The sequence below is a fragment of the Heptranchias perlo genome, chromosome 41 (genome assembly GCF_035084215.1).
Source record: "Heptranchias perlo isolate sHepPer1 chromosome 41, sHepPer1.hap1, whole genome shotgun sequence".
In the NCBI taxonomy this organism is placed as follows: Eukaryota; Metazoa; Chordata; class Chondrichthyes; order Hexanchiformes; family Hexanchidae; genus Heptranchias; species Heptranchias perlo.
In genome coordinates, this window is record NC_090365.1 from 2809030 (window position 1) to 2834712 (window position 25683).

At 46.4% G+C, this 25683-nt stretch overlaps 1 protein-coding gene across 5 annotated transcripts in view; it reads left to right on the plus strand.

Annotated features, from left to right (window-relative positions):
• The window catches only part of klc3 (kinesin light chain 3), a 54711-nt gene extending 40471 nt beyond the window's left edge, over positions 1-14240 (plus strand). For 4 of the 5 annotated variants that reach the window (XM_067974881.1, XM_067974883.1, XM_067974882.1 and 1 more), the window contains exons 11-16: positions 1879-1946; positions 4035-4140; positions 4786-4920; positions 8801-8931; positions 10923-10989; positions 11849-14240. In XM_067974881.1, coding sequence (XP_067830982.1) covers positions 1879-1946; positions 4035-4140; positions 4786-4920; positions 8801-8931; positions 10923-10989; positions 11849-11938 — 597 coding nt within the window. In that variant the 3' untranslated portion in view covers positions 11939-14240. The remainder of the gene's footprint in view (positions 1-1878; positions 1947-4034; positions 4141-4785; positions 4921-8800; positions 8932-10922; positions 10990-11848) is intronic. The other variant, XM_067974885.1, reaches the window with a different exon arrangement.
• Positions 14241-25683: the final 11443 nt, after the last annotated feature.

Consider the following 25683-nt stretch of genomic DNA (forward strand, 5'->3'; position numbering starts at 1 on the left):
TCAGCTTGCTTGGTTTCATTGGTCAGAACATTGAATACAGGAGTTGGGATGTCTTGTTGAAGTTGTACAAGACATTGGTAAGGCCACACTTGGAATACTGTGTACAGTTCTGGTCACCCTATTATAGAAAGGATATTATTAAACTAGAAAGAGTGCACCGGACTTGATGGTTTGACTTATAGGGAGAGGTTGGATAGACTGAGACTTTTTTCCCTGGAGAGTAGGAGGTTTAGGGGTGATCTTATAGAAGTCTATAAAATAATGAGGGGCATAGATAAGGTAGATAGTCAAAATCTTTTCCCAAAGGTAGGGGAGTCTATAACGAGGGGACATAGATTTAAGGTGAGAGGGGAGAGATACAAAAGGGTCCAGAGGGGCAATTTTTTCACTCAAAGGGTGGTGAGTGTCTGGAACGAGCTGCCAGAGGCAGTAGTAGAGGCGGGTACAATTTTGTCTTTTAAAAAGCATTTGGACAGTTACATGGGTAAGATGGGTATAGAGGGATATGGGCCAAGTGCAGGCAATTGGGACTAGCTTAGTGGTATAAACTGGGCGACATGGACATATTGGGCCGAAGGGCCTGTTTCCATTATGTAAACTTCTATGATTCTATGATCTAGTCTCCAATATGGCAGTCATGTGGCTCCAATTGGAATGCCGGTTACCTCATGATTTTTAACAATTACGTGTGCTTCATTGTGGGGTTTTTTTTGGATGAAGTTATGGTTTTATTCTGACTTATGCCTTTAAGTTTTATTGCTCAAAAAAAGATGTGAAATGATTCATAGGAGCATGAGGAGGCCATTCAGCATCCTGAACCTGTTCCTCCATTCAATTAGATCATGGCTGATCTGTATCTTAACTCCATTTACCCACTTTGGTTCTATATCTCTTAATACTCTTACCCAACAAAAATATATCAATAACTGTTTTGAAATTTTCAATTGACCCCCAGCCTCAACAGCTTTTTTGGGGAGAGAGTTCCAGATTTCCACTCCCCTTTGTGTGAAGAAGTGCTTCCTGACATCACCCCTGAACGGCCGAGCTCTAATTTTAAGGTTATTTTCAATTGTTTTGGACTCCCCCCACCACAGGAAATAATTTCTTTCTATCTACCCCATCAACTCCATTAATTTTCTTAAACATCTCAATTAGATCACCCCTTCATCTTCTATATCTGCTGAAAAAATGATTGAATATTGAGCAGAGAATGACTAAATCCCCTGATAAACCTGTAGAGTTTGTTTTCAGTTTATACAGCACTTTATCACATTTCTCAAATCTCCCAAATTGCTTAATGGATAGTGAATTACTTGGAAGTGAGTGACTTGCTACATGCACAAACATGACAACTCTTTTGCTTACAGCCCAATCCTACAAACCGACATGACCAATTAAACTGTCTTAGTGGTTTTGGTTGCGGGAGAAACATTGGCCGGGACTTAAACTTTTACCTACGTGGTGTACGTGAAGATCGAGCCTTTGTTGGTGTGAATCACACATGTAAATGAGGAGCGAGCATGCACTCTGGGTCACTTCTGATAGCATCAGGAAGGAATGTGTGTTCCTTTAGTTTGTTTGAGATACTTACTTGGCAGGTACCTCATATTAGTGAATATACATGCCTCTCTGTTTTTGCCCCATACCCCTGTTCCCTTTGCTGTTTGATTTCCATCTACACCTTGCTCATGTGGTCTCTGCTTACAAGCTTTTGCTCTTCCTCTTCGCTCTCACCCTCTCTCTGCATCTCTCTTTCTCACTCTCTCTTTATTTCATCTTTCTTTATTTCCTCCTTCACTTCCTCTTTTCCTGTTGCCAAGGCTGACTGAGCAGCTGGGACCCTTTGAAGAGGACTCCCCTTTCTTTTGTTGCATTTAGGGCAGACTGACCCCTGCAGGCAGCTACTGGGAACACATCGAGTCTTCAAACTACTGCACAGCCTCCAGGTATTGTTCATCTCTCACTTTAGATATCAACTAGTTTTGCTGTTGAGGAAACCTAAGCAAGACGTTTAACTCTCCTATTTATAAATAATGAAAAATCTAATTGTCGGGCAGTGGATTCAGTCACGGGGTGGAAAGGCTTTGTGTCCATCCACATTGCAACTCAGTCCCCAAATATTCAATCTCTGCCACTTCTCATTGACCTGATTCCGTGATCTCTGACTAGAGCTGTATGTTTTCTCTGTATAATTCTTCCGTGGACTTCTGAAAGCTCTGTATAGTCTGAGTGGGAGGGGAAGTGAGTCGAGCTCCATAGAAGTATTTTACATTGGTTTTAAAATTCTTGTGTGCAGATGGCTGGGTTCCCTTAACGCCAAGGAGTGCACAAAGAAAATATACTGCAGTGTGGAAAGCATCCACCTTACCACCGATGCACCATTCATTGTTTATGTCTTGATAGAAACATAGAAAATAGGAGCAAGAGTAGGCCATTCAGCCCTTCGGGCCTGCTCCGCCATTCAAAATGATCATGGCTGATCGTCTAACTCAGTATCCTGTTCCTGCTTTTTCCCCATATCCCTTGATCCCTTTAGCATTAAGAAATATATCTATCTCCTTCTTGAATACATCTAATGACTTGGCCTCCACTGTCTTCCTCACAAAGGGATTTACCAGGATGATTCCAGGGGTGTATCTGGAAGTGTCTTGTGTCTAGAAGACATCTGTCACACTTCAAAGTGTCAAAAGCATATATTAAAAAAAGAAATGTAAGGAATCTTACAACACCAGGTTATGGTCCAACAATTTTATTTTAAAGTCACAAGCTTTCGGAGATTATCCCCTTCGTCAGGTGAAGGGGATAATCTCCGAAAGCTTGTGATTTTAAAATAAAATTGTTGGACTATAACCTGGTGTTGTAAGATTCCTTACATTTGTCCACCTCAGTCCATCACCGGCATCTCCACATCATAAAAAAAGAAAGCCAGTCATTTTCTGCTGTGTTTTTACTGACCTTGATAACCTGGTCTATCCCCAGGCAGCGGAGCTGGTGATTTACAAGCAGCTGGCAATCTACAGAAACTTGCCTCAACAATTAACCCTTAATTGACCTCAGGATTTGCCTATTTAGACCACTTTCCCTGAGCAGTGACCTTAAAGGGACAGGCTAAGTGAGCTGCTGAACATCAAAACCGTGCGCCAGACCCCAGACTGTCGGCGAGCAATGCCACGAGATATTCTCAAATTCCCCATTTGGGTTTCCTTTTTCCGACTGTTCTGGAGATGTAACTGATTGGGAGGAACCACCTCTATCCCAGAGAGGCTTCGTTCGTTTCAACTGCGGATCAGAACTGTGCAGCCAATCTGGAGCTATGCGACGCCATTACTGGCGGGATACGCTGAATCCTTTGCGGGTCTCGTGTTTAATGGGGATCGGGCGGTTCTGGATCTATCCTGAAGTTCTGAGCCCATTGAAATACATGGGAATCCCTCTGGGTGCAGTACCCCATAGCCTGGAGAGAAGGCGATTGAAAAGGGGCAGGTCTCATCGTGGGAAGGAGAAATTACCATTATCTTTTTTTTAAACCGTAACAAGTGTAGTAAGGTTTTGGGAGTGGGCTCATATATGAGGGGTTTTGATAGAGTAGTTAGGGAGAAGCTATTTCCACTGGCAGGAGGGTCGGTAACCAAAGGACACAGATTTAAGATAATTGGAAAAAAGCCAAGGGGAGATAAGAAATCGTTTTACGCAGCAAATTGTTATGATCTGGAATGCACTGCCTGAAAGGGTGGTAGAAGCAGATTCAATAGTAACTCTCAAAAGGGAATTGAATATATACTTAAAAAGGAAACATTTTCAGGGCGATAAGGAAAGAACAAGGGGAGTGGGATTAATTGGATAGCTTTCAAAGAGCCAGTACAGGCACGACGGGCTGAATGGCCTCCTTCTGTGCTGCATGATTCTAGGATGTATACTCAGCCACTGGGGCGCTAGGATCATCTGAATTATAGATTGAAAATTGCATCCTAATATATTTTTGTTTTCTTAAATAGAAGCTGGATTTAAACATTGACAGAATCTACCCTTTTCAGTGATACACCAGGACTACCAGATGGCAACGGAACTCTGCAGCTGCAACAGGGAGGGAACGAGATTGTTCCAATCACGAACAAAGCGGCTAGAGATTCCTTGCCAAAGGTAGCTTTGTCCCGGAGGTTGTACAGTACTAGTGTCGCGAAAGCAGAATTAATTCCCCCCCCTACCCCCACCCATTTCTCTCCTGAAGGTGCTGATATCTGCTGGAGTACGATTACGTGGGTGCTGGTTGGCCTCAGTGTCTGATCCTAGATAGTGAGTTTTGGCCGACTATTTATCACGGTGGGGGTTGGAATATCACAACTAAGCCCAACCTGGTCCTCACCTTGTACTTCATTATCTGTAAAGCGCTTTGGGACATCCTGAGGTCGTGAAAGGCACTATATAAATGCAAGTTCATTTGTTCGTTCTTTCATCACCTGCCCACACACGCACTTTCATTGGATCAGGAACGTGATTCCTAATTGGATTTTATTTTTTCTCCTTCCCTAACCAGGCACATTGAGGCCCTACTTCTAACCCGTCTGCATTGAAACTGGGACCTCCCTGGTCTGTGTGCCTCAGTCCAACACCTCAAGGTCAATCCACCAACGGAACTTGTGAAACCTAATGTCTGGATTTTATTGTTTGAAATGACATTTCACTTTGGAATTGTGCCAACAAGACCTCGGTAGAGGTGCACAATCTAACGAATGTTCTGGGTGTCAGCATTGTTCATTTACTGATCTGTGCGGTGTTCCTCTGTAGGCAGCTGACGTCACACTTGGCACTATCTCCTGCAGGAGGCCCTACCCCTGCGACTACCTGGACACCAGCACTGTGATATTTGCTAATGGGCCGGCTGGTAGCGAGGAAGTGAGTATGGGAGTAGAATGGAATGGGGTAAGTACACCACTTGGAACAGGAAGCAATCACTGGAATTAGTTGCTTGTCAGAGTAATGACAGATCAATATGAGACTCACACCAGGTGGCGGAATCTCTCGTGTAGAGTAATATGTTGCTTTGTTCGGGAGGAAAAGTGAGTGCAGAGGGGAAACCAATTTGACTGGTGCGGTGACTGTTTTATTTGTCTACCACTACTGTAGATCCGATAATATTTTAATTCAAAACCCAGGTGAAGGGCTGAGGCCCAAAATGCAGGCAGAGTGTCTATTGACACCACAGTCAGCCAATGAGTTGGAGGCGGGGTGGAACTTACGGCAGGACTCACGGCAAACAGTCCATTTTACAGCAAACAAAGTCTATTTACTCAGCAAACCGAGCACTACAATAACGGTCTACAGAGCCTATTTAATTAGAGTCTCTACGTTCTACGGCAAACAGAACTCATGCCAAAGCAGGGTGATTGTCTCCCGATAAAAGCAGGGTGATTTCTCCAGCAGAACGCAGTGGGTGGAGGATAGTTACGTAATACAAATTATGTGCGTAAAATCAATCCCGGTCACTTGCAGCAGTGCGGTCTCCAGGCGTGATTTGACGGGTGAAATACCCAGTCATCTCCATTGTGGCCAGGACTTGTGGTGTCACGATACACAGCCAAGTACAGGACACCAAGGTTGAAACCAGTAGAAAAATATATGGGGTGAATCAAGGAGATTGGCTGATAGTTTAAGCCACTGGAATGAAGGCAGAAGAGAAAAGCGGCCTTAATAGTGTTGATAAAATAGCTGCAGTAGGAGGAGAGAGAGGCTGATTAGGAACTAGAGGGGAGAATAATCCTGTCAAACAATAAGCTTGTATCCTCTCTCAGGGTGAGTTAGAGGTACTGGAAGAGCTTTCCCTGATATAGGAGTAGGGTGGACTTGGGCTTTAAAAAGGGTTAAGAGTTGTTGAATACTTTTGTATTGAGCACAAAAGACGACAGCAAACTCTTTGGAGACAGGTCAGCAACGGGGGAAATGGGGAGACGGGGAAGTCTAATTTGAGATCACGGCTGTAGGGAAACGCAAGAGCGTCGAAGATAGAGAAGCTCTAAAATGGAGCCAATGAAGATGAGATGTTGGTTGAATTTGGGAGAGACGTTGGAAACTGTCTCCGAGGAATTGAAATAAATGAGATTTTCATCGCCCCATTGAAGGAGATGGAGGTGCAGCCGTTGCCCTGCGAGAACTAGGGGAGTTGATGAGTGTAGAGAGGAATCAGCCGTAAAAGATTGGATAATGAGTGGAGATCATTGATATGGCGAAGGAAGAGAGTGGGGGGGAGGCCAAGCAAATGGGAAAAAGTCAGAAGGTGACAGTGGCACTGATGGAGTGATTGAGAGAAAGCTTGATGGCCATGATCAATACATTGGTGTAATAGTACGGTGATCAGAAGTACTGGACTCTGTCAAAGGGTGGATGTATGCAGCGATTGCATGAAATAGTTCCCTCGGACGTTGTTTAAAATTTAAATTATTTTTTTAAAGGGAGATTACATGCTGCAGTGGGTTAGGCACTGACCTTTAACCTCTGGGATATTGGTTCGATTTCACTGATGGGATGAAAGTTGCCTCTGTCCGCTGGCTGTTTAAAGACTGGTGCAGGTGGAAAACTGGCAAATGTGGATCAGCAGCTCAAAGGCAGTGGAAAGGAAAATCAGGTGGACACGTAACGGGCAGCTGATCTTCACTGCCAGTTTCCGCCTCTGCCAAAGTTGAATATTACCTCCTGCCCCCGCCCCCCGTTATGTGAAATGTGTTGAGGCAGTGGGCATGGGCCCATAATACAAAACTGTCCCTAATTCAGCACCAAGTTGTCAATCTCTCGGCAACTGGAGTGGGAAATTAAAAAATGCCACATTGATGTAGTAGGGGACTGAGGTACACAGTTCGCGCAGTACAGAGGGAGCTTTACTCTGTATCTAACCCATGCTGTACCTGCCCTGGGAGTGTTTGATGGGACAGTGTAGAGGGAGCTTTACTCTGTATCTAACCCATGCTGTACCTGTCCTGGGAGCGTTTGATGGGACAGTGTAGAGGGAGCTTTACTCTGTATCTAACCCATGCTGTACCTGCCCTGGGAGTGTTTGATGGGACAGTGTGGAGGGGGCTTTACTCTGTATCTAACCCATGCTGTACCTGCCCTGGGAGTGTTTGATGGGACAGTGTAGAGGGAGCTTCACTTTGTATCTAACCCATGCTGTACCTGCCCTGGGAGTGTTTGATGGGACAGTGTGGAGGGAGCTTTACTCTGTATCTAACCCATGCTGTACCTGCCCTGGGAGTGTTTAATGGGACAGTGTGGAGGGAGCTTTACTCTGTATCTAACCCATGCTGTACCTGTCCTGGGAGCGTTTGATGGGACAGTGTGGAGGGAGCTTCACTTTGTATCTAACCCATGCTGTACCTGCCCTGGGAGTGTTTGATGGGACAGTGTGGAGGGAGCTTTACTCTGTATCTAACCCATGCTGTACCTGCCCTGGGAGTGTTTAATGGGACAGTGTGGAGGGAGCTTTACTCTGTATCTAACCCATGCTGTACCTGTCCTGGGAGCGTTTGATGGGACAGTGTGGAGGGAGCTTTACTCTGTATCTAACCCGTGCTGTTCCTGCCCTGGGAGCGTTTGATGGGACAGTGTAGAGGGAGCTTTACTCTGTATCTAACCCGTGCTGTACCTGCCCTGGGAGTGTTTGATGGGACAGTGTGGAGGGAGCTTTACTCTGTATCTAACCCATGCTGTACCTGCCCTGGGAGTGTTTAATGGGACAGTGTGGAGGGAGCTTTACTCTGTATCTAACCCATGCTGTACCTGTCCTGGGAGCGTTTGATGGGACAGTGTGGAGGGAGCTTTACTCTGTATCTAACCCGTGCTGTTCCTGCCCTGGGAGCGTTTGATGGGACAGTGTAGAGGGAGCTTTACTCTGTATCTAACCCGTGCTGTACCTGCCCTGGGAGTGTTTGATGGGACAATGTGGAGGGAGCTTTACTCTGTATCTAACCCATGCTGTTCCTGCCCTGGGAGTGTTTGATGGGACAGTGTAGAGGGAGCTTTACTCTATATCTAACCTGTACTGCATCTGACCCAGGAGTGTTTGATGAGCACAAGAATTCATGAAACAATTTTTTTTTAAATCTGAAATGGTTCAATCTTTCTCCAGCCATACTAACCCCCTTCTCTTCTCTTTTTCAGTCTCTTGGATGCAGAGACCTTCCTGATACTAACACTGTCCATCACATGAAGACTATATAACACCTACCTCTGTACCTTCTCTCCTGCTCTGTGTCTGATAAACTTTGTTGTGTTAAGGCCGGGGGGAGATGTCAAATATTGTCTGTTTTGTCTGGTTATTAATGTGAGAGCTTCTGCCAAGTGACTGAGTTGGGGATAAAGCAGAATTAAAACTGCTGGGAATGTGCAGTCTGAAAACAGGCACCAATCCGCCTCGGACTGAGGGTACAATAAATAAATATATTGATGGCTGGTGTTTTTTGAAGTGGGTGTACATCAAGCAGCAGCTTTAAATCCTTTAAAGAGTTGTCTCCTGGGAGACCTTCAAGAATATGCATCTAGTTTCAACTGTCTTAACTTTTTTAATTGGATTTCAAATGCTTGCAGCAGCCAAGTTGCCCAGTCTTCACTGAAGTAAAACTAAAAGTTATTAATGTCTTTAGAACCCAAATCGTTCCCCTCCCTCTCAAAGGGTTTGTGTGTATTCAGTCGCTGCGAGAACTTTGTTTTAATTAATCTTTTCTGCCAGTGTTGATGCAGGTTGTGTTCAGCACAATAAAGTATTGCAGTTTTGTTTTTTTTTAAATGTGCTTGTTGTTTTGTTCCGCTGTAGGACACGCTCGGGAGTCTGAAACGCAGCGGTTCCTTCACCAAACTGCGTGACTCCATCCGAAGAAGCAGCGAGAAACTTGTCCGAAAGCTGAAAGGTGTTGCAACACAAGACACAAGGCCCAAAAACCCAGGGTACGAAACTCGCCAGTGCTGGATGATTTAGGGAGACTCCTCTCCCTCATTCTTCCCTACGATCCACAGGCTTTGAAGTCCAAGTTCTGCCCCTCCCTCTCTGTAACCTCCTCCAGCCCTACAACCCTCCGAGTTCTCTACGCTCCTCCAATTCTGGTCTCTTGTGGATCCCCAATTTCCTTCGCCCCTCCATTGATGGCCGTGCCTGAAGCTGCCTAGGCCCTAAGTTCTGGAATTCCCTCCCTAAACTTCTCTACCTCTCCTCCTTTTAAGACACTCCTTAAAACCTACCCCTTTGACCCAGCTGTCCAGTATCGCCTTATGTGACTCGGTGTCTCATTTTGTCTGATAACGCTCCTGTGAAGCACCTTGGGACATCTTGCTATGTGAGAGGCGCTATATAAATGCAAGTTGTTGATGTACTATCTAACTACCATTAGGTACTTACCTCACCTTCTCTCCTTTTCTTTTGAATCTTGGTGCTGTCCTACAGTGCAAGCTTTCGCATGTCAATCATTTCTCAATTTAAATCAAGGTTTATCCTCTGGGTGAGCAAGTGATTCCAATCATGAGAATGGCGAACATAGGTTGTGTCACCCTTGAGGTTGGGGCTGAGACACAGTGTAGAGGGAGCTTTACTCTGTATCTAACCCATGCTGTACCTGCCCTGGGAGTGTTTGATGGGACAGTGTAGAGGGAGCTTTACTCTGTATCTAACCCATGCTGTACCTGGCCTGGGAGTGTTTGATGGGACAGTGTAGAGGGAGCTTTACTCTGTATCTAACCCGTGCAGTACCTGCCCTGGGAGTATTGATGGGACAGTGTAGAGGGAGCTTTACTCTGTATCTAACCCGTGCTGTACCTGCCCTGGGAGTATTGATGGGACAGTGTAGAGGGAGCTTTACTCTGTATCTAACCCGTGCTGTACCTGCCCTGGGATTAGTCAGTGAGTCACCCAGGACTGTAGTTCATTAGTTGCTGGAGGTTGTGTGTGAGTTAAGAGTTACGAATTAAGAGCAGAAGTAGGCCATTCGCCCCCTCGAGCCTGCTCTGCCATTTGATAAGATCATGGACGATCTGATTGTGACCTCAACCCGACTTTCCCGTCTACCTACTATAACCTTTGACTCCCTTGTTAATCAGGAATCTATCTAACACAGCCTTAAAAATATTCAATGACCCTGCCTCCACCGCTCTCTGGGGAAGGGAGTTCCACAGACTCACGACCCTCAGAAAAAAAATTCTCTTCATCTCCCTCTTAAATGAGAGACCCCTTATTTTTAAACCTTGGCCCCAGTTCTGGTCTCTCCCACAAGGGGAAACATCCCCTCAGCATCTACCCCTTCAAGTCCCTTCAAGATCTTAAATGTTTCAGTAAGATCACCTCTTATTCTTCTAAACTCCAGTGTATACAGGCCCAACTTGTCCAACCTTTCCTCATAAGATAACCCCCTCATCCCAGGAATCAGTCAAGTGAACCTTTTCTGAACCGCCTCTAAAGCAATTATGTCCTTTCTCAAATAAGGAGACCAAAACTGCACACATTATTCCAGATGTGGTCTCACCAATGCCCTGTACAACTGTAGCAAAACATCTCTTTTTATATTCCATTCCCCTTGCAATAAATGACAACATTCCATTTGCCTTCCTAATCACTTGCTGTACCTGCATACTAACTTTTTGTGATTCATGTACCTCAGAGTTCTGCAATCTCTCTCCATTTAAACAATATACTGCTTTTCTATTCCTCCTGCCAAAGTGGACAAGTTTACATTTTCCCACATTATGCTCCATCTGCCAGATTTTTGCCCACTCACTTAACCTATCTATATCCCTTTGCAGACTCCTTCACAACTTACTTTCCTACCTACCTTTGTGTCATCAGCAAATTTAGTTCTGAGAGCCTATCGGCTGCTCACCCCAATTGGCTCGGAATGGTCCATAGTTAATAGGGCAGGATGAAAATTAAAGTACTGTCTCTTCTCTTGCAGGATGAAGCGAGCGAATTCTCTGAATGTTCTGAATGTGGGCAGCAAGATGATTGTGGACACCTTTCAGGTAAGCTATTTCTATTTCTCCTCCCCCTACATCTGTCCTCTTGTACAAGGCCTTGTCTTTATCCGCGTGCTGATCAGTCACTCAGCTTTTCAAAGTATTTTTTGTGGGTTTATCTGGGTATCTTGACCTCGACCCCCACCTCACCCCACCCCACCCCACCCCACTTTACTGTCACGCATTAGCCCTAGCTCATTTGGTAATATTTGCATCTGGATCAGAAGGTTGGGGCTTTGGGTCCCACTGCTCTCTGCTGACACCGCAATGCAGCACTGAGTGGGTGCTGCATTGCCGGAGGTGCTGGGACTGGAATTCTGTGGCCTGGGGGAGGGGCAGCACCTAGTAACACTAGAGCCCCCTTAACCCCGGCAGGAATTCCTGCGGGTTTGGCCACAGCTGCTAATATGCCCACCCCACGATTCGGGCAGCCGTGTGACCCTATATGAATGAGGGAAATAACTTATACTCTCTGGCTGCAAGACTGGGCGCAAGAGACCCCCCCCCCTGACCTTGGGACCAGCATTGCTAAGGGCCTGGGAGGGTGGGGGGAATTTATATTTTAAAATGCTGGGAAACCAAACTCCAGAGAAAGTGGCTCCAGTTTTGATTTTGTTCAGCCAGTTCCCTTATACACTGCTGCTAAAAATAAAATAAAATCTCACCCCATCCCTTCCAGCTCAGACAGTAATACCAGTTACCTGTTGTGCTGTTTTTGGGCGATATGGGTCGGGTAGATTCATCCATGGGGCTAGGGTGTACTCCACCCCCGAGGAATTACAAGGCCTGTTTCTCTGCATTCACTGTTCCTCGTTTCTTCTTCTTCTCTCTCTTTTTCTCCCCTTTCCTCCCCCCGCCCCCGCAGCGGCCCACCAGCAGCCTGACGGAATCCCGGGGTCTGAGCACCAGTCACTCGAACCTGGCACGTCGCGGGTCTCTGACCGAATCAGGCTAGGAGCGATCCGGCATCAGGAGCATCTTCAGTTACTCAGGACCCCGCCGTTGACTCCCGCACCCCCGGCGCACGCACGCAGCACCCTCACAAGGCTCCCAGTCCTTGCAAAGTATGAAAGCCCAAATCTCAGGTTCCAATTCAGTTGAGTATAAGGTGCAACCAAATCCGCCTCATTCTCCTCGGAGGCAATGCCACAATGTTTGTGTAAGTAACATTTCCATACCCTTTCAAAATATATTCCATGCCCCCCCACACTGCTACCATTTGCCTCCCAACATACTCGTCTGTCTGTCTCTGTCTGTGTGTGTGTGTCTGTCTCTCTCTCTCTCTCTCTCTCTCGCTCTGCAATTGCGCCCAATTCACAATCAGTGATGGGTGTTTCATCGAATTTTACCGCACGGTTTTACGGCCCAACTGGTCTATGCTGGCGTTTATGCTCCACACGAGCCGCCTCCCTCCCTACTTCATCTCACCCTATCAACATATCCTTCTATTCCTTTCTCCTTCAAATACTTATCTAGCTTCCCCCTTAAATGCATCTATGCTACTCGCCTCAACCACTCCATGTGGTAGCGAGTTCCACATTCCCACCATTCTGAGTAAAGATTTCACTGAATGCTGAGGAAAGTTATATACCCCAGTTACCATAATTGCTACTGAGAAATCGGGGAGCAAGATTTCCTCTGTGTGATTTGTTTGAACCCTTTTTATGATTTTGTTATAAGAAGCACACAGAGGAAATTCAACCCTCCCAGGTTCCTTCCAATCCCAACCGGAATTCCAGTATTCTACAATTCCAGGCTGGGGAGGAGGAACTTCCCTCTGTGGTCTGTGTGGCTCCTCCGTAAAGTACCAGTGGTGATCACGATTGGTATATAGGTGTGACGCCATGTTATTTGGAACTCTGGTGAGCCAGCACAGCATTGCGGAAACTGCTGCAGTGTAAACACACTCTTGGACCGTCAGGCAGGTTAAACCAGCGTCTGAAAGAGAAAGCTAACACTTCATCAGAGCCTTCAATGCGCCTGAAACGTTAATCTGCCTTTTACTTTCAGACAAAGAGCTGCCGGCTGCCCTCGTTTCAAAAGTAGGTGCAGATACGGGAGGCCATTCAGCTCGTCCTCCCATTAGAGGCCTAAGATTCCCCATCACTGTATTTAACTGCCTCTTGAATACATTATTTCACTGCCAGCTGCTCCTCCTCTACAGCTCTGCCCTAATCCCTGCAACATAACCCAACCAGTCTTGAAGACACCCTTCCCGCTGCAATAAGATCGAGTACTGGGAACACACCTTGTACACAACCTTCATTTGACCGTATCTATCTCTGGTCTGTTCACGTCCTCGGAAGTGGCGTGATGTTAGAGCGTAGCCCTTGTATATATGTAGCACTTAGGCTGTGAATAGCATATGTAAAGGTAAGGGGATGAATGGTTTAGAGATTACAGACTCCCACCCCAACCCAGAACAGGATAGTCACAAAACATGTTCGGGACATTGTTCAAATGGCTTGACGCCCTTCACATGCAGGAGTGTAACTATCACTGCAATGACTACAGGTTGAATGCCGCAGCATGTGAGCATGGGGCAAACGGAGGTTGGGGGGGGGAGGGAGGGAAGAGAAGAGAGAGAGAATATCAAAACCGAAGGGGGGTGCGTCTTCTGAGCCCCGGATCCGCCCCAGATGTTTTGCAGGAGAAGTTTTAGCTAATTAGAAAATAAATGCAGATGTGCAGGCCCGGCCGCCGGTCTGTCAGAACTTGGGTATAAAGTGGATTTTAGCTACGTTTAGACATTAAGAAGCACGTGACCCGCTGAAAGGAACCTGCTGGCACAATGGGATGTTTCCACATCTGGAACGAGAAATCGGGCCCTTTTAAAGGAGCGGTGTGTGGGGTGGGAGGCGAAGATGTCGGAGGGGAGACTTAACACATCCCACTTTGGAAAGGAGGGAGGAAGCAATTTATACGTGACCTTTTTTGGGGGCAATTCTCGATTGGGAGGGGAGCCCTTAACTGGTTGGGTGTAAATTCGTGCCTCAATGAGCACGATTTCTACCTGCAGCTGTGGATCCTCTGTACATGTCACAGTAGAGGTCAGTCAAAAAAATGTTTTAAACGTATTTCCACTCTGCAGGCTCGGGCCTTTAGCACCTCTGGTTAGTTCTGTTGTGACGCGTTTAGTCGTGTTCTGAATACTGTATCAAACTCCTGCTGAAAACTGTGATATCTTACAATGTTATTTATGTTTTGGAAAAAAAAAGTACAATAAAAAGTTTACTTGGGATTTCTTTTAAATAAAAGTGGAACGTAGTTTTGATGGAGGCTCCAGGCCTGAAACGTTAACTCGTCCGTTCCCTCTACAGATGCTGACTGTCCAGCTTACTGTTCCCAGCAACTGCTGCTTTTATCACAAAACGAGCAGCTGGAACTGGCAGAATTTGACCCAAGGCCATGGACTGATTCTCCCATTTGGCAGGATAGCAAACAGCCGCCTCCGTGCCTCTGGCTCTGACCTGCCTGGGGTCCTTGTTATCAATTCAAGGTGGGTTAGAAATGTTAATACGGACCCCCACTGCTTACAGCAGGCGCATTCGCGACGAGACCCTGAATCAGGCGAGTGGCTCACTGCTGGGATTTTAACCCCATGTCCTCCCCATTATCGTCAAGCACAGGGAGTTAAAATCAGGGCTTTTATAAATGCAAATTCTTTCTTATTAGTTCAACCCTATAACCACTGCACCACCTTACTGATATCAATAAGTTAGAGAGAGGCAAGCAACTTGTCTCTTTAAAAGTGAGTACTGCTCACAGGCCAACATTCTTAATCATTACTCAGGGATCTGACTCAGTGAAAGCAAGAAAGTTATTGCTAAACCTTTTATAAATCACTGGTTAGGCCTCAGCTGGACTATTGTGTCCAATTCTGGACACCGCACTTTAGGAAGGATGTCAAGGCCTTGGAGAGGGTGCAGAGATTTACTAGAATGGTCCCAGGGACGCAGGACCTCCGTTACGTGGAGAAGCTGGGATTGTTCTCCTTCGAGCAGAGAAGGTTGAGGAGGGATTTAATAGAGGTGTTCAAAATTATGAAGGGTTTTGATAGAGCAAATAAGGAGGAACTGTTTCCAGTGGCAGGAGGGTCGCTAACCAGAGGACACAGATTTAAGGTAATTGGCAAAAGAACCAGAGAGGGAGAAGAGAATTTTTTTTAATGCAGCGAGTTGTGATTTGGAATGCGCTGCCTGAAAGAAGCAAATTCAATAATGACTTTCGAAAGGGAATTGGATAAATACTTGAAAAGGAAAAATTTGCAGGAAAGAGCAGTGGGAGTGAGACTAACTGGACAGCTCTTTCAAAGAGCTGGCACAGGCACAATGGGCCGATTGGCCTCCTTCTGGGCTCTGATTCAGCTGTGTGACCGGGGCTGTTCTCAGAGCAGATAATTAATTCCCACTCCCTGCCCATCAGAAAGCAACTCACTGAACTTCAACACATCTCTGTTACGGCAGTTCAGGGACTTCTTGAAGCGGACCAGAGATAAATGTTCAGGTCGGAAAGGATAATAAAGGAATTAGTCAGCGGACAGACTCCAGCCGGACAGACTCTGCTCCAATCGGATGACTCACCGGCAGCTGCTAAGTTGATTTGCTTTTCGTTGCCAGAGTCTGACATCAGAACTTGTGGATTCCTTCACGTCACATTCCTCTCTGCATTATTTTAGCAGAGGCATTAATCCATTTAAAATAAATGCCTGTGTTAAAATAACAGGCAGAGAAATTTGATCCAATGGCATTAACTGTACACTAATATCCCCGACTGTAATTTCTAGCCTTCTGTCTCCCACTATCCACTTCTGTCTCCAACTGGATTTCTGTGTTGCTCTTTCTCTTTCTTTTTCTCTCTGGCTCTTTCTATTTCTGTTTTGTCTCTCTCGGCACTTGATCTCTTTCTCTGTCTATTTTACTGGCTATCTCTGTTTCTCTCTCTCTCTCTGTCTCCCCATTTTTCACTCCTCTCACTTTATCTCTTTCTCTATGTCCCTCTCCATACTTTTTCTCACTCTCCTGTTCTGAGTCCTTTTTTCTTCCTCTGTCTCTCTTTTATTAAAGAAACCAAAATGAGATTACCCATTGGGTTTTGGGCACTCTACATGGAAGATTAATGTCATAAAACTTGGAGGAAATTCTCTGCTGTATCGGCCTTGCTCCCGTGATGTAAATTTTCATTCTCAAATCAATTTTAATTTCAGAGAGTTGCTCCTAAACTACCAGCTGCACTCATAAACTCAGCAACCCACAAGCCTGGCCTGGCAGCTCAACAAGTCTGTCAAGTACAATGCTTCCATGTTTGAGAATGTTCGGGAAGGAGAGAGCATTTGAAATCCAGCCAAACCTATCTATAGAAAAATCAAGTCTGCACTGTGCATCTGTCACATCTCAAAGTGTCAGATTTGAAAACTGTCACCCTTTATGTATATCACACTGCCACCTGAATGGGTCGAATACCATTCAGCCCCTCGAGCCTGTTCCGCCCTTCAATTAGATCACGTCTGATCTGAACCTCAACTCCATTTGTTGTTACTGTGGGAAGTTTGCAAATTGGCAGAGAAAACTAGCATAAGGCGAGTGATTTTTTTTTCTCTTAATATATTTTTTTTAACATCTTCCTTGTACATTGGCAGGTTCCCTATCCAGTTGTGGTTTGTTCCTGTTTTATGAATTTGGTTCTGTTGTTTAGGGACGTGGCCAGACCCCATCCGCAGACACTGCGTTCAGTTCTGGGCACCGCATCTCAGGAAGGATATATTGGCTTTGGAGGGGGTGCAGCGCAGATTCACCAAAATACCGTAGCTTAAAAGGGTTAAATTATGAGGACTGGTTGCATAAACCTGGCTTGTATTCCCTTGTGTATAGAGGGGTAATCTAATCGAAGTGTTTAAAAAGATAAAAGAATGTGACAGGGTGGATAAAGAGAAACTATTTCCTCTGGTGGGGGAATTAAGTACGAGAGGGCGCAATCTTAAAATTAAAGCTAGGCCTATCAGTGCAAAATCAGGAAGCATTTCATCACACAAAGAACTGGAAATCTGGAACTCTCTCCACCAAAGCTGATACCAGCTTTTTATTTCCAGATTTTTAAAACTGAATTCAAATTCACAAAGTGCCACGGTGGGATTTGAACTCTGGATAATTAGTCCAGGTCTCTGGATCAGTAGCCAAATTCACAACTGTACCCAAACGTAAGTACCTGATATATAACAAATGGGGTGTTATCAACAACAACAACTTGCATTTATATAGCGCCTTTGACGTAAAACGTCCCAAGGCGCTTCACAGGAGCGATTATTAAACAAAATTTGACACCGAGCCACATAAGGAGATATTAGGACAGGTGACCAAAAGCTTGGTCAAAGAGGAAGGTTTTAAGGAGCGTCTTAAAGGAGGAGGATCAGCAAATTGTGACAAGGAAAATGTGACAGGAAGTGTTACATTTACAGGAAATGTATGCTAGACACAAAACTCTTATATATTCATATATATATATATATATAAAATCAAGGAATCCTACCTGATATGAAGGTCGAGCAGTTAGCATGTCGAAGGGAGATGGTGAGAGATGGAGTCAAAGTCACAATTATAGTGGAATGTTTGAGATAATTGCGGCTTATTAAAATGAGGCGATCTCAACAAGCTGGAGGGGAAAACGCAGCCAGGGATCTCACTCATGGTCGCTATCCAATGTCCCCTGCCATAAAGGATGCCAGAGGAGGAGGAAGAGGTCAGGGTGGTTCTCGGCGGTGATGCCTCTCCATGGTGGAACAGCCAGCCGGCACTCGCTGTCAAGGCTCAGGTTCTCCTCTTGCATTTCCCAGACGGAGGGAGCCGGACTCCCTCGAACTCGATCCCAGGGAGGGAAATTTCAAAAAACAGCAAGCTGACAATACCAGTGAAGGAAGTCTCTTTGCGTACAAAAGTGTCATATTGGTTTTATTTTGAAAAAAGAATACACTTAAAGTCATCTTCAGTGAAACGGTACAGTGACTGTGGCTGGGATAAGTGCTGCATCAGCTCACTGTACCACTCCGCAGTGCAGCAACGTCCGTGCTTTTGTCTTTGTGGATCACTTAGGTCTGTACTATGAAGCCTCAGGGGTCACAGGTCAAGGTTCAATCCCTGCTCCCATGAATTCCCATCTATCTCCAGTCGCTGACAGAGCCTCATGTTCTGATTTGGGATTCATCCGCCAATGAGGCTACAGGCCCTTCCCAAACCTCCAGGTTCACAAAGTTCAAACGAGATAAACCAACGAGATATAAAGACAAACAGAATGGGGTCAACTGGGCTCCATCGGCCACATCTGACTGCAGTTTGGACATTGCTGCAGAGTGGAATCTACAGTGAATATATCACCACAATGTATACCAAAGACACAGATTTGGCAGTACACACGGTTCAATTAATAAAGGCTTATGTTATAATTTGCTTTTAAAGAAACAGAGCCTCTTGTGGCAAACGTAAATGAGAACATTCCTTCATGTGCTGCACACTGCAGGAGACCAGCGGCGTCTATGCTGACTGTACCCCTGATGTTGAACACCAGCTACCCCGTCACCAACCTACTTTGAACTTCTTCTTGATATTGGTGTACGCATTGTGTAAGCTGCTTGTCCATCAAACAAGAGTGGGATAGGCTTTGTGTGGGTGATGGAGGAGCTGGTATCTGAGAGTGGGATAGACTGTGTGTGTGGGTGATGGAGGAGCTGGTATCTGAGAGTGGGACAGACTGTGTGTGTGGGTGATGGAGGAGCTGGTATCTGAGAGTGGGACAGACTGTGTGTGAGGGTGATGGAGGAGCTGGTATCTGAGAGTGGGACAGACTGTGTGTGGGGGTGATGGAGGAGCTGGTATCTGAGAGTGGGACAGACTGTGTGTGGGGGTGATGGAGGAGCTGGTATCTGAGAGTCGGACAGACTGTGTGTGTGGGTGATGGAGGAGCTGGTATCTGAGAGTGGGACAGACTGTGTGTGGGGGTGATGGAGGAGCTGGTATCTGAGAGTGGGACAGACTGTGTGTGGGGGTGATGGAGGAGCTGGTATCTGAGAGTGGGACAGACTGTGTGTGGGGGTGATGGAGGAGCTGGTATCTGAGAGTGGGACAGACTGTGTGTGGGGGTGATGGAGGAGCTGGTATCTGAGAGTGGGACAGACTGTGTGTGGGGGTGATGGAGGAGCTGGTATCTGAGAGTGGGACAGACTGTGTGTGGGGGTGATGGAGGAGCTGGTATCTGAGAGTGGGACAGACTGTGTGTGTGGGTGATGGAGGAGCTGGTATCTGAGAGTGGGACAGACTGTGTGTGTGGGTGATGGAGGAGCTGGTATCTGAGAGTGGGACAGACTGTGTGTGGGTGATGGAGGAGCTGGTATCTGAGAGTCGGACAGACTGTGTGTGTGGGTGATGGAGGAGCTGGTATCTGAGAGTGGGACAGACTGTGTGTGTGGGTGATGGAGGAGCTGGTATCTGAGAGTCGGACAGACTGTGTGTGGGTGATCCCTGCTCTGCTGTAAGTTCTCAAGCAGGTCAACAGTTGGGGTGCTACAATAGGCCTTAAGTAGGGAAAGGGGGGGATAAATCAGCCGGGATTCCTTCTCCTGTTCACCAGCCAAAGACCCCCCACTAGAAAGGACATGTATCGATCTGGCTTGGCTGTGATGCTCTCCAGGTTTGAATAGCAACATTTATAGGTACAACAGTAGGCCTTCCAGCCCCCCGAGCCTGTTCCTCCATTCAATTAGATCATGGTTGATCTGTATCTTAACTGCATTTACCCACCTTGGTTCTGTAACCCTTAATACCCCCTCACCCAACAAAAATCTAATAATCTAATTTTTGAAACTTTCAATTGACCCCCGGCCTCAACAGCTTTTTGGGGGGAGAGAGTTCCAGATTCCCACTCCCCTTTGTGTGAAGAAGTGCTTCCTGACATCACCCCTGAACGGCCGAGCTCTAATTTTAAGGTTATGCCCCCTTGTTCTGGACTCCCCCCACCAGAGGAAATAGTTTCTCTCTATCCACCCTATCAAATCCTTTAATCATCTTAAACACCTCGATTAGATCACCTCTTTCAAGAAGAGAAAACAAACCCAAGTGTTTTTAAATTACCAATGGGGCTGCTCAAGGTGACACACAAGCCAGCCAACAGCAGCGACAATTGGTCATCCAGCTGATTGGTCTCCTCTGAAATCCTGGTCCGGAAAGTATGCACTAGAAACTGTTTGACTTACAAAAGAAAGAGGTACTGTTTCTTTAAAGGAAATCTGCTTTCAAAATCAGCTCATTTATCAATTCTTGACACAACATGCAAAACACATTTTTGAAAGGGAAAGGCAGGTGCAGGTACTTAAATTTGCAAAAAAAAAACATTGCTTTTCAATTTTTTTTTTGTTAAGACATTAGAACTTAGCAGCAGTTTCAAAATCAGAGCTGACCAAGATTATTTCATCTCCTATATCCACTCCCTTCCCCCCACCCCACAGTGCCCCAGTTTCGTTTCCCCTACATTTTCTAGTCTCCGACTCATGTGCAGTGACAGCGCTCCTCAGGCATGAGCCTCGCACAGTGGATGTTGCACTGTGGAGGGCATCACCGTGGATCGCCCCAGCTAACTCAACACACACCGCTGGTGGAATCTGAGCTTTTAAGATGTTACACTGCTAAAGAAAAGTACAATTTTGTTAATAATTTCCAACTCCTGAATAAAATATTTTAAAATTCTACCCTCCTCATACAGTGGTGATGTAGTGAATTGTTTCAAACCCATTTAGTTTCGGTGATCCCATCAGAGTTGAAGCAGTTCCTTTTCTGAGCAAGAAGCAACATCATCTTTTGCATTTCAACGTGTTAAAGTTTTAACCTATCGAACAATACGGCTTTAAATGTCTGAATGTAACTGTCCGAGGGGTTTTGACAGAGTAGTTGGGGAGAAACTGTTTCCAGTGGCAGGAGGGTCGGTAACCAGAGGACACAGATTTAAAATAATTGGCAAAAGAACCAGAGGAATTTTTTTTTACGCAGCGAGTTGTTCTGATCTGGAATTCACTGCCTGAAAGGGCGGTGGGAGCAGATTCAATAATAACTTTCAAAAAGGGAATTTGATAAATACTTGAAAAGGTAAATTTTGCAGGGCTATGGGGAGAGAGCAGGGGGGAGTGGGACTAATTGGATAGCTCTTTCAAAGAGCTGGCACAGGCACGATGGGCCGAATGGCCTCCTCCTGTGCTGTATGATTCTAAGATAAGCACAGTCTAGGCCCGAGGAGTACAATATTCCCCACACAGAGCCCAGTGTTACTGGCGGTAAGTCTCCTTTACCCGTGTTTTTTCATCCTCTTGTTGACGAGAAGGCAGGCCGGTGAGGATGATCTGTGAGAAAAGGACAAGGTCTTTACCTGCTCCTAAAATATCTTAAGAGCCTTATTTTGCAAGGATCTCCTTGGTATTGTAATGCTGTAGGAGTATGTTCTCACCAGTAGAGGTCCTATGTGAACCAAGTAAACAACAGTGGCAGAAAACCAGAACAACATTTAAATTTACCCATTTTTAAAATTCATTCTCGGGGATCTGGGCGTCCCTGGCATGGCCGGCATTTATTGCCCGTCCCTAGTTGCCCCTGGGAAGGTGGTGGCGGGCCTTCTTCTTGAACCCCTGCCCTTAATTTTACTTTGTAGGGGTTCGAGGGCCACTTCAGAGGTTGAGTTAAGAGTCAACCACGTCGGTGTGGGAACTGGAGTCACGTATAGGCCCCAGACCGGGTAAGGACCCTCCACAGGTCTGATGGATTCCACTTGAGGCTTTCTACGGGATTCTGGCTCTGTGATCATTAGTTGGTTATGTTGTGTTAAAAGATGTGTTCATTTATTCCCCTGTATTCTCGTGAGAGAATCTTTACAGGAACATTTTACAGCAGAGTTACTTTTACTTTGTATCATCTTAATGCTGAAAGGTGATCAGAGTTGAGAGATTCTGTCACGAATTTTGAGGCCTAACATGTTTGGTTGGTGACTGGAGGAGGTCAAAGGTCATAGAAGCTGGGTGTCAGAACCCATAATGGGAGCAGTTGACTTAAAAACACTTGAGTTTGCTCGGAAGGGTAACAGGTGGCGGCGACAGTCCGCGAGAGAGCCATAGTTCCTTTCAGGGAACCGTTTCCATAGTCTGGGAGAGGATAGTGAAACAGTTGGAGCTCACAGTTGTGACACCATTAGGGGTGGCAGTGTGAAGGGAGCATGTGACATTCAGGATTCTCTTTCATTTTACTGTCATAGTCGGTTATGCTTTAAATGAAAGCAACAGTTGGATTTTAAGGTGGGTATAGTGACAAAGAACGGATCAATGGATGAAGCACTGCCTTGCTTAGTTGGGTAGATGAGTGGACATTCCTGATTATTCCCATACGGAAGGCTCTGGCCCTTACCATTGTAATGTATCCAAGTTTGCTGACCATACAAAGCTGGCTGGGAAAGTAAGCTGTGAGGAGGACACAATGAGTCTGCTTAGGGATATAGACAGGTTAAGTGAGTGGGCAAGAAGGTGGCAGATGGAGTATAATGTGGGGAAATGTGAGGTTATTCACTTTGGTAGGAAGAACAGAAAAACAGAATATTTTTAAAATGGTAGTGTTTAGAGGGATTTGGGTGTCCTTGTACACGAAACACAGAAAGTTAACATGCAGGTACAGCAGGCAATTAGGAAGGCAAATGGTTTGTTGGCCTTTATTGCAAGGGGGTTGGAGTACAAGAGTAAGGAAGTCTTGCCTCAGTTGTACAGGGCTTTGGTGAGACCACACCTGGAGTACTGTGTACAATTTTGGTCTCCTTACCTGAGGAAGGATATATTTGCTTTAGAGGCGGCGCAACGAAGGTTCACAAGATTAATTCCTGGGATGAGAGGGTTGTCCTATGAGGAGAGATTGAGTAGAATGGGCCTATACTCTCTGGAGTTTAGAAGAATGAGAGCTGATGTCATTGAAATGTATAAAATTCTTAGAGGGCTTGACAGGGTAGATGCTGAGAGGCTGTTTCCCCCGGCTGAAGAGTCTAGAACTAGGGGGTATAGTTTCAGGATAAGGGGTGGGCGATTTAGGACTGAGATGAGGAGCAATTTCTTCACTCAGAGGGTTGTGAATCTTTGGAATTCTCTACCCCAGAGGGCTGTGGATACTCAGTCGTTGAGTATATTCAAGGCTGAGATCGATAGATTTTTGGACTCTCGGGGAATCAAGGGATATGGGGATCTGGCGGGAAAGTGGAGTTGAGGTCGAAGATCAGCCATGATCTGATTGAATGGCGGAGCAGGCTCGAGGGGCCGAATGGCTGACTCCTGCTCCTATTTCTTATGTTCTTATGTTTTCACCCTCTTACCACTTAATCCTGCTGTAGAGATGGGGGACTTTTTAAAAAAACTCTTTCTCAAGATGCGGGCATCGCTGGCGAGGCCGGCATTTATTGCCCATCCCTAATTGCCCCTTGAGAAGGTGGTGGTGAGCCGCCTTCTTGAACCGTTGCAGTCCGTGTGGTGAAGGTTCTCCCACAGTGTTGTTAGGAAGGGAGTTCCAGGATTTTGACCCAGCGACGATGAAGGAACGGCGATATATTTCCAAGTCGGGATGGTGTGTGACTTGGAGGGGAACGTGCAGGTGGTGTTGTTCCCATGTGCCTGCTGCCCTTGTCCTTCTAAGTGGTAGAGGTCGCAGGTTTGGGAGGTGCTGTCGAAGAAGCCTTGGCGAGTTGCTGCAGTGCATCCTGTGGATGGTACACACTGCAGCCACTGTGCGCCGGTGGTGAAGGGAGTGAATGTTTAGGGTGGTGGATGGGGTGCCAATCAAGCGGGCTGCTTTGTCCTGGATAGTGTCGAGCTTCTTGAGTGTTGCTGGAGCAGCACTCATCCAGGCAAGTGGAGAGTATTCCATCACACTCCTGACTTGTGCCTTGTAGATGGTGGAAAGGCTTTGGGGAGTCAGGAGGTGAGTCACTCGCTGCAGAATATCCAGCCTCTGATCTGCTCTTGTAGCCATGGTGTTTATGTGGCTGGTCCAGTTAATTTTCTGGTCAGTGGTGACCCCCAGGATGTTGATGGTGGAGGACTCGGAGATAGGAATGCCATTGAATGTCAATGAGAGGTCGTTAGGCTCTTGTTGGAGATGGTCATTGCCTGGCACTTGTGTCGCACAAATGTTACTTGCCACTTATCAGCCCAAGCCTGGGTGTTGTCCACGTTTTTCTGCATGCGGGCACAGACTGCTTCATTATCTGAGGAATTGTGAGTGGAACTGAACACTGTGCAATCGTCAGCGAACAGCCCCACTGGAATGACTTGAGTTCATAGGCACTTACAGGAAATATCTCCACCTGCAACGGGAGTGGCTGCTGCTAATGGGATTTGCTTAACATCAGTGGCTGTGAAGGAAGACCCTTTGCTTCTCGCAGGCTGGTCCCATTAAGAGTCTCGTGTAGTGTTGGGTTTTTCTAAGCTAACCTCTCTAATAAGTGACACGGTGAGAGCCTAACGGACATCTTTGTGAAGAGGAGCTGGAAAGAGTCTGCAGGAAGTAGCAACACGATGACAAGGAAATGACCTGGACCAAGCTATCCCACAATGTAATGGGGGGTGAACCGCAGTGGACAAATATTTTCTGTCTGGGGGTCTGGTTTGGTCTCTTGCTGGGTGAAAAAATGCCAGACCTTACTTGGAGGGGTGGGGAGGGGGGGGAGGGGGGAGGGAATGGGGAGGGTGGGGGGGGTCCCAGTCTTAATATGCGATCCTAGACAGAGTCAGCAAGCCACTCGATGGTAGAAAGTGTCTCAGCCAAGACTGGTCCAGTCCTCACCCAATGTCCACAGAAGAGGAGGGCGCTGGATGGTGATGAGGAGCAGGATCCCTGGCTGATTTCCCCCACCCCCTCCCTAGCTCAAGGGAACTGAGGCCGACTTCTGATCGGGCACAGACCAGAGACGGAACCGATGGCTGTAGGACTCAGTACCACACTGGGCGATGTCTTCACCGCCCAGCCTGCGGCGGGGAGGGGAGGAGCAGGGGGAGGGACGCAGACATACCTTGTCGCAAATAAAATGATAGATCTCAAGGTGAGCCATGCAGGACTGAGGAACCTTCAGCTCCAGTCTCTTACTCCGTTAATCTTAATCTACATTACTCCTGAAATAATTAGGAAACATAGTCTGTAAATACGGGGATGTGTGTCTGCTCCACACCGGGCAGTTTCGAACTGTTAGGCCACTCGAGAAAGAGAGAGAGAGAGAAGCAGAACCATCTTTCTCTCCAGCGATGAAGTGGGAACAAACTCCAGTCTGCCTTTCTCTCTGTGAGGCTGACATATCTCCTCCTGCGGGGGCTGCTTTAGTGGGTCGGTGGTCCCTCCACTTCAGACCCACCCAGGCCCAAACCTCTGGTCTGACCCAGCGAGGAATTCTCCCGATGGGATCAAACGCATCTTCACCTCCGATCTTTGGCCCAATGTTTGACAGGAAGACGTAATCCATTGTGCTTTCGTTTTTGTTTTAAAAAGATATATATATATATACGTGCAACGGTGACACAACATCGCCTGGAGGGAGAAAGGTTTCGTTAGGGAGTGTCCACACCAAGAAATCTCAAGTCACACGTCTCAAGAAAGGCTTTAACCCTCGAGAAACATGGCCAGTCAATTCCCTTCTTTCCCACAAGATCTTTGA